Source organism: Apium graveolens, chromosome 3, assembly GCF_009905375.1.
Source record: "Apium graveolens cultivar Ventura chromosome 3, ASM990537v1, whole genome shotgun sequence".
In the NCBI taxonomy this organism is placed as follows: domain Eukaryota; kingdom Viridiplantae; phylum Streptophyta; class Magnoliopsida; order Apiales; family Apiaceae; genus Apium; species Apium graveolens.
Window position 1 is genome coordinate 139049337 of NC_133649.1, and position 8417 is coordinate 139057753.

The window sequence follows — 8417 nt, forward strand, 5'->3', positions numbered from 1 at the left end:
TTTTCACATTACTTTTACCCCACTATCTCTCTTTTATACATTTAAAAATTAATGGGTCCCGCCACTTTACCTACTTTTCTTTATCTTTTTCACTATTTTATACATATTTTAATACTTTTGATAACAAATAAAAGTACGGAGGGAGTACAAATAACTTTTAACTTTTATTTGTTCGTTAAAAGTTTGTCTGACACAACTTGCCACGGATAGAAGGATAAAAACAGATATGTTTATTCTAAGATGATGCCAAACATTACATTATATTAAAACAAACACTCCCAGACAGGAAGTTTACACAAATTACCTCAAATTCAAAGTAGACTATCCAAATTAAAATTTACAGTAATAAGAACTGAGAATTTCCCCAATGGAAAATCTTGAAAAGCCACTTGATGCTTTGCAATCTAAAATGGCCACTTCTTTCTTCCTAACCACTTGATAATAAAACTTAAGCCATGTTAATGGTAAGGACCGGAGAGTGTCAACTTGGCTGCAGCATCTTTAGAAGGCTTTGGCAGCAGAACGATCGCCAAGACACCGCTAATCGCTGCGGAAATTGCTCCGACAACGAACGCAGGTAAGTTTCCACCACCAAACAAGGAGTCAAATGGTCCGGCTAGAACAGAAACAATCATCTGTTGCAATTAACATTTCATGATCAGTTATGGAATTACTAGTGAAATAAAAGGTGACTAGGCTGATTAATAAAAACAAATACAAAGCGACAACCCATGTCGTGTAATTATTCTACAGATGGGGCTTGAGGAATGTGAACAAGATAGAAAAAGGAACCCATGCTGTAGTCACTCAAGAACAACCAAGATTTGGCTTTTTTCAATGATAATAGAAAGTAATGTAAAATGTTTCAAACTTGAAAGCTGAAAGTTGATGAATCAGAATATTCTTATAAATAAGAAACGAATAGTTGTCACGGGCATGTTCATCTTTTTCTCCTTTATCAATATATTTATTCTCTCTGCCCCTATATATAAGAATAGATTCAAGAAAACAATAGGTAGGACCATGGGTCATGTAACATTTTGTTTCTAGTTACTTATAGGGGGTCAATAATACAACAGTAACTAACATCAATAATGACTATGTGGTTCCAAAATTTCAATTCTACTTGACAAAGAAACATCAGAAAATCTTGAAAAATATTAAAATTAAAAAATAAGTAAACCAGTGGTCGAATGTAAGAGTGATGGATGAGTCACCTGTGGCACAACAATTGCGAGATTAAGAACTCCAAGTGAGAGACCTATAAATATTAAACCAAATCATGTAGGTTTTAATATTGATAACTGATCAAATAAGAATTATAATGAATAAAGAATATATTATGAGAAAAACAAATAAATTACCTTGTCCTGCACCAGAACCGCTGGAATATATAGATGCCAGAGCAAATGGAATACTGAAAGTTATCTGCAAAATTAAAAAAAAGAAAAAAGGAATTAATAGAGGAAGAATATGAGCAATTAGTCCCGTATGATACAGGCATGAGCTGAGAAAAATCTAAGATAGAAATTAAAGTAACGAGATATTCATAATAAGGATTCTTCATGAATACATATATTTAGGAAAAAGAAAATCAATTTTGAGGACCACAACATCCAATTCTATTTAAAAGTGAGGGTACCAACATATAATATGATTGGATGAAACTTGGACATCATCTCTGAGCTTATTTCTCCGGTATGATAGTGAAAGTATTGTAGTACATAATTGAATTTGAATCTATATCTCCAAAGCATATAATCGTGATCAATCGTATCATCACAGTAACAAACGCATCTTTTCTTTTGACAATTTAAGATCAAGGTAAAGCGATTACTTGAGTTTTAAATAATAATAATATTATGGACCAAATCCCGTTAGCTTGGTGGCAAAATACAGTGAATCGGTTCCTGGGATTTATGATTTGAGCATATGTTTTATTCGGAATGGATAAATTCGTATTAAATAGCGTCAAATCTTTGAAATGGCAGTGACATACTCCCTCCGTCCCATTGATTATTATACGTTTACTATTTATACGTATTTCGAGGTCTTTATAAAATATAGTTTCGTAATGTTTTTTTCAAATTTTTTTTTTGAATAAAAGTTTAAACATGAAACTTTTATTCAGAAAAAAAAAAATTTTAAAAAAATATTATGGAATTATGTTTTAAATAAACATTGAAAAGCGTGCCGAAAAGTAACGTATAGAAATCAATGGGACAGAGGGAGTATATATTAACAGCTGCAGCTAGAGAAAGGCAATTAATTAATACGCGTGATTACAATTGCGAGGTGTAAGCACCATTTATTTCTTCTACAAGACTTTTGTCACAACTACTGTATTGTTTATATTCCATCTGTCTCACCCATTTATTTATACTTTTTTTTTTGGATTTCTTTTTTATATTAAAAAAAATTTCAAAAATAGTAAAATTTTAATAATTTTTAAAATAACTATATTTACTGCTACCCTCCACTATACATACAAAATATTGTATGTCCTATTTTTCGCTTTCAAACAAGACACCTAATCATCTTGTACTTAATTTGTAGCTGAGCCTAATTAAGTATTTATTTAAATCATTAATTTATTAAAAGGAAACAGATCATCGCATGCAAACCAATTACAGTATATTTTCCACTACCCAAACTCCCCACGTTTCAATTTAAACATCATAATTAAAACTTTTGACCCCAATTTAAAAGTATCGTATTCAATTGATCAATTAACAGAATTAACAATAAAAAAATGATTATATATAGAAAGTAAATTTTAGTTTGTGATGTACTTACCGATAGAGGAATACCCAATATTGAGAACAACGACAAAGCACCGGCCTTAACTCCGGCGGACGGCGGCAGAAGCTGTCCATTAGCGCCATGCTGCCTTTGATGTTGAGCCACTTTTGACACCACCACCGTCATAACTAAACCTATTGCCAACAGAAAATTGACAAGACCCCACAATATCTTAACACCGCCAACTCCACGGACAAGATACTCAACGGCAATTGACGTCAGCCCTAGAACCACCGAGTTGAGCAGCAATCCCAATGAACCAACACGAACACCTTGGTCATACAATTTTCCTTGTCCAGCTGTACCTCCGTAAATTTCTCTGCCCATCCAGTCAGTATCGAATAAAATAAAAGGGAACCATGCAATCCAATTAAGACATGTTACAACTAGTAACATCAACATAGGTCTAGGTAAATCTTTTAGTGCACCGAATAATTCTCCGAACACCGGGATTTTCCCGGACGATGGTGGCTCTTCGTCGGCTTCGTCGGGGGACCATTGCTTTTCCCTGACAACGGTTAGGGCTAAAACGGTGATGAATATTAGTAAGACTATTGAGATAATAAAACAGCTCTTTAAATTTGCGCAATATAGATCGCATGCATGGGTTTTGGAAAAGGGGAAGAGCTTGTATAAGTTGTTGTATGACCCTGCAGCGTAACCTAGGATGTTACCAACTGCCATGAAAAACGAGTAGAATGCGTTTGCGGAACGCATTCTTCTCGTATCACCGTTGCATAAATCGGCTAGCAAGGCCCTGCATGGGCCTTGCAACATGTTGTTTGCGACATCAAGGATCCAAAATCCTATGACGAAGACAGTAACTGCGCGTGGTTTGAGAGTTTTGGTCATGTCATCACCGGCTTTGTAGCCTATATCGGCAGCAAAGCCTATGAGAATGACGGAGATTGCAACACAGCCTGCACCGGAGGCTATGAAAGGACGTCTCCGGCCAAAAGAAGATTGACATCGGTCACTGTAGTAACCAACGATGGGCTGAACCAACATCCCGGAAATTGGGCCGCAGAGCCAGATGTAAGCTGCCCATTTGTGAGGGATGCCGAGAAGCTGGACATAAGGAGTGAGTAAGGAGAGCTGTAGGGCCCAACCAAACTGAACTCCGGCGGCTATGGCAGCGACGAGGATCAATTTCCAGGTGGCAATTGGTAATTTAGGTGGTGAAGTTTGGACTTGCATGGCAGCGGAGGGTGGTGGTTGCTTGTTTAATTCCTTGGTACCATTCTCCATTATTATGTTTATAATAATATTTGTGTGAGGTTGTGGATGAGGGTGATGGGAGTATAGAGAAGAGAGGGGGAGGGGGGTAAATAAGGGCTAAAAACAAAGTTAGGTGTTGAGAGTGAGGAAAGAGATAGAGTGGTGTTAAGGTATTTATAAGGGTTTTTGGCGGCATTGTATTGGGAAACTCTAATTTTGTTATCCTCTCATATCCCCTCTTGTCCTTTTGCAACATTTCCCCCTTCCATAACAAAATTTAAGTTTCTTTTTCCTAAACTTACTCATCCAAATAACAATTTACAATTAATTATTAGTACGCGCAATCCGCGTCGGTTCTTTCATGCTGTCCCAAAACTATATATGCTAATTTACATGTTATTTTTGTTACCTTATTTTCAAAATAATATATATATTTTTTGATATCTTTTACCGTATTTAATATAATTGTTAAATACAGGAATATCTCATTGATAATAAAAAAAAAATGGAAGTATCGAAAATTAACAAAAATCACAGGGGCGTAGATGAAGAATATAGTAGGAAATATCGAGCTTCCACGTAGCCAAACCTTTGTAATTGTGCCTATATGTTGAATATATAGGATGTATGTACAAGAGTGCAGGTATATATTACAATAAATGTAATTGATAGAACCAGATTTTTCCACGAGTTTTTTCAACATAGATATGTATGTAATTAATGCTACAGATCAGTGAATTGATTACACACATACAGATGCGAGATAGATAAGGTGAATAAATTTTTTGACACACACATAATAAATGTGAAAATTTATAAATTGAAATTATTTTGATAATTATTTTTTTTAACAACGGTGAATCTCTTTGCATACACACAAAATATATTAATTAAAATTATTAAAATTTATAAATTTTCATATTTATTATATGAATATATTTATATGTTATGTTGCAGTTAAACTGCCTGGATTTGTGATACTAACGTTAATTCGAACATAGGACTCGGATCTTCCGTATAATCATGTTTAACTGCAAATTCTCTCAAATCAGTTTGGTCTGTTGACCAATACTTTCTCCGTCCAGGTTCCGTAATTTAATTAAAATACACTCTAGTTAATAAGATTGTCTTAATTACAATTTTTTTTAATTGTTTTTGAATAGAAGTTTTTATAAATATCAACACTCTCTTACTCTGCTAAATTTGGAAAAAATCGAACTATTAGTTTTTAATTTAATTTGAAATTAATGATGTGTCATTCTGCTAATAAATTATACACACAAATCATGAGTTATTTTTCATCTCCCGGGAGTGAAAACAAAACTCAATCACGCCAACAATTGACAAATTAGTCAGGTAGAAATGTGAAAGGTATATGCATAGAGCGAAGGTGGTTATATTACACATTCATGGCGCAAGTGCATGATCATCATGATGTGGTGTAGTAACTATTGCAATACCATTTAATCAATATCGGAAAAATAAAATTATTCTGCTAAATTTGAAGGTGTTTTTGTCGGATCTCCCATGTTAATATTGGAATTGAAAGATGTTTTTATTCCCGTAAACGAAAAGAAAAAGGCGGAAAAAGAAAAAAAAATGGTGATGCTTGAATTAAATAAAACAAAACAAAACAAATCGCATCTCACGCCTCATCTCATTATCTCTCCATCTATAAGATGCAGCACAATATAATGGAGAATAAAAAACCAACAGTACCTTCAACTTCAAACATACGCGTCATCCCATCATTTGTTTATCTTTTTTCCATGGCATGTCCTCATTTTATTCTTTTTCTTATTTCAAACAAATTCTACTAATTGTATTTTCCTTTTTGTCCAATTAAAGTCATTACTAAATATTTAAGTTGTGCACGAAAACTGAACTTTTACAAGCCACATTCTCAATATTTTTTAGTATTAAACTGGAATCTAAATTTTATGGTCTGCGTTTGAATTCAAAACTAATAGATTAATTAGACTTTATGAGACGACAGTAACTCAGTGATAAGCTATTCATTAGGCGTCCTCAAGATTAATTAGAGTTTGCATGTACTAAAGATGTCCATAGTGAAGTACTAAATCTTTGTGAGACTAGTGCTGGGTAGACTAGGAAAAGATGAAGGTAATATCCAAGTACTAGTATTCTAAACTGAAATGTGGATCCATGACCTCAATTCGCGAATGTTGGTCGAACGAACGAACATAGTAGGTAATAGGCGCTCAAGTAGGATTAATTTTGATCGACATCAGTGTATGTATAGAACAAGTACGGTGATCAAGTACATCATAATCATCCTCCTTGTAAAAGTAATGAGAATCCAGTTTAGAGGTGAGTGGTCATAGACGTCGTCGTAGTTATGGTGCATAACCTGTAGAATTTGTACAGCTAAAAAGGACTCTATATATAACCCATGGACCACATAAGAACTACTACTAGTATGATTATTCCCCAACTCCAAACTAAGATTAAAAGTGGATATGCTAGTACACTTCACACAAACCAAAACATGTAAAAAAAAGTGATCTTCAAGATTGACATTATCCTTGTGGGATATAGTGGACTATATCTTAATCTTCCGCAACCCAAAGACTTGCTGCAGCCTGCATTTGCAGCATTAATGTAAAGATTGACATGGCTTCAAAATGTGTAAACCGATAATTAAAAAAAAAAACAAGTACCATTGACTTTTGCATGAACCAGCGTCCAGTCCACCATAACTCTTCCTCTTTCTTCCTTCATGAATCATGAGGTAAGATATGACCCATTTGGTTTTGCTGATCATTTTAGTGTTGGGAAATGTGCTCTATGTAACCATTGTCTAGTGGAGCTGGGTGTTTTCTTTTTTAAAAAGAAAAAAATTCAATTGTATTTGTTCATTTTGAGTGGTTTGTTGACCCGGGGTGTGTTCAAGCCTCAAGTGTGAGTGAGCTAGCCAAGGGCAATTCCAAGAGTGTTCGGGATTTTTGGCCTAAATCTCGGCCTAAATTTCAACCGAGACAATTATTAATTTCAATAGTTCGGTCTACTTTTGGTCCAAATTTATATATTAATATTTTATTATTAAATAGATTTAGGCCGATGAATAGCGTCGGCATAAATATTCACTGGTTTAAATTGGAACAGGGCAATAGATCATTATTGGGTAAATTTGAACCGAAATCGGTCCAAATTTAGGTCAATAGACCACTCTGGGAGATGGCCCTGGGATGAGTTTTACTTGATTTTGACCCAATATTATGTTTGGTTTTGATTTGATTTCAACAATGATTGAAGTTTGTTTTTGAGTTGAGGTTTGAAGTCAATTCCAAACTCGATTTTATTGGAGAATTATATGTATAATGATTCTACACTCCACTAATTACCATTATTATCAACTTTTTTTTTTAAATTTAATTTGCAATTTTCATAACAAGTTTTCTTACAAAACCAATTTTAATAAATGAACTTCAATATCACACTTCTTTCTAATAAACAATTTGAAAACATTGAAGAAAATAATAAGAAAAAACAATTTAAGCACACGATAGACAAATTTATATAGTAATAAATAAACACGAGATGTCCCCTCAAATTTTGGATGAAATGTAACGTATGATATAATGTGTTAGAATCGAATGTAGAAACACAAAAGGTAGGTGCTGATCATCCTGAATTAAGCATTAGATGATATGCTCTCTCAACCCCACAGTAAAATAGATATACTACTTAAATAATTTGGTATTATTCATCACATTCTCTAAATAGAGAATCCATCTTTATTCTGTAATGATGCCTGGATTAGGATGCCCCCAAGAAGAATGCTTCGTGCAGGACCTTCTATTCCCCTAACTAATCATGTAGATAATACAACTTTTTGCATATATTAGTCAGCGTAGAATATCCAGAAATTGTAAAAACAGTGAATGATTCATCCCAACTTAGCTGTTCTAAATTCTAATATCTCTTTATCGCATTAAGTTATCATTTTTAAGTTCGGACAAAAATTGATGATAAATTAGTTAAAAATTTGACCGATTTGATAAATTGCCAACTAATCATAGATAAATTATTTGCTTTTAAAAATCTCCTATTATTCAAAACGATATCTAGACTAATTAGTTTCAATTTTCAAAATATGTAACTAGGAGTCAGGTTAGTTTACAAAAATTATTTTCATAATTATAAAAATTAAAAAGGGCCTATTTTTGTGCTAAATATTTCCTGATAAACTTAAAACATTTATACATACAAAAGATGAGCTAATGCTAACGAATACATATACCATTCTTACAGGTTACAAGTTTGCGTATAGGTTCCGAGTATAAATAAAAGATAAATATGGTGCCTTTTATCACCTAAAATATTAGGTGCATTTCCTCCTCTTTTTGTTTTCCCTAAATAAATTTTTGTTTGGA

General features: G+C 33.4%; 1 protein-coding gene across 1 annotated transcript; it reads right to left on the reverse strand.

Moving 5' to 3' along the window:
• Nucleotides 1-207: 207 nt before the first annotated feature.
• LOC141712796 (sucrose transport protein-like) lies at nt 208-4167 on the reverse strand. Its single transcript, XM_074515866.1, has 4 exons — nt 2797-4167; nt 1365-1428; nt 1218-1261; nt 208-635 (listed from the first exon to the last, which is right to left on the reverse strand). Exons 1-4 carry the CDS (start codon nt 4048-4050, stop codon nt 459-461), a joined length of 1539 nt encoding a protein of 512 aa, XP_074371967.1. The 5' UTR covers nt 4051-4167; the 3' UTR covers nt 208-458.
• Between the last annotated feature and the right edge of the window lie 4250 nt (nt 4168-8417).

Coding starts and splice junctions, on each gene's coding strand:
- LOC141712796 (XM_074515866.1), bottom strand. CDS start 4,050: ATGGAGAATGGTACCAAGGAATTAAACAAGCAACCACCACCCTCCGCT. Junction 1,429..2,796: donor TATTGGGTATTCCTCTATCG/GTAAGTACATCA, acceptor TTAATTTTGCAG/ATAACTTTCAGTATTCCATT. Junction 636..1,217: donor TCGCAATTGTTGTGCCACAG/GTGACTCATCCA, acceptor TAATTGCAACAG/ATGATTGTTTCTGTTCTAGC.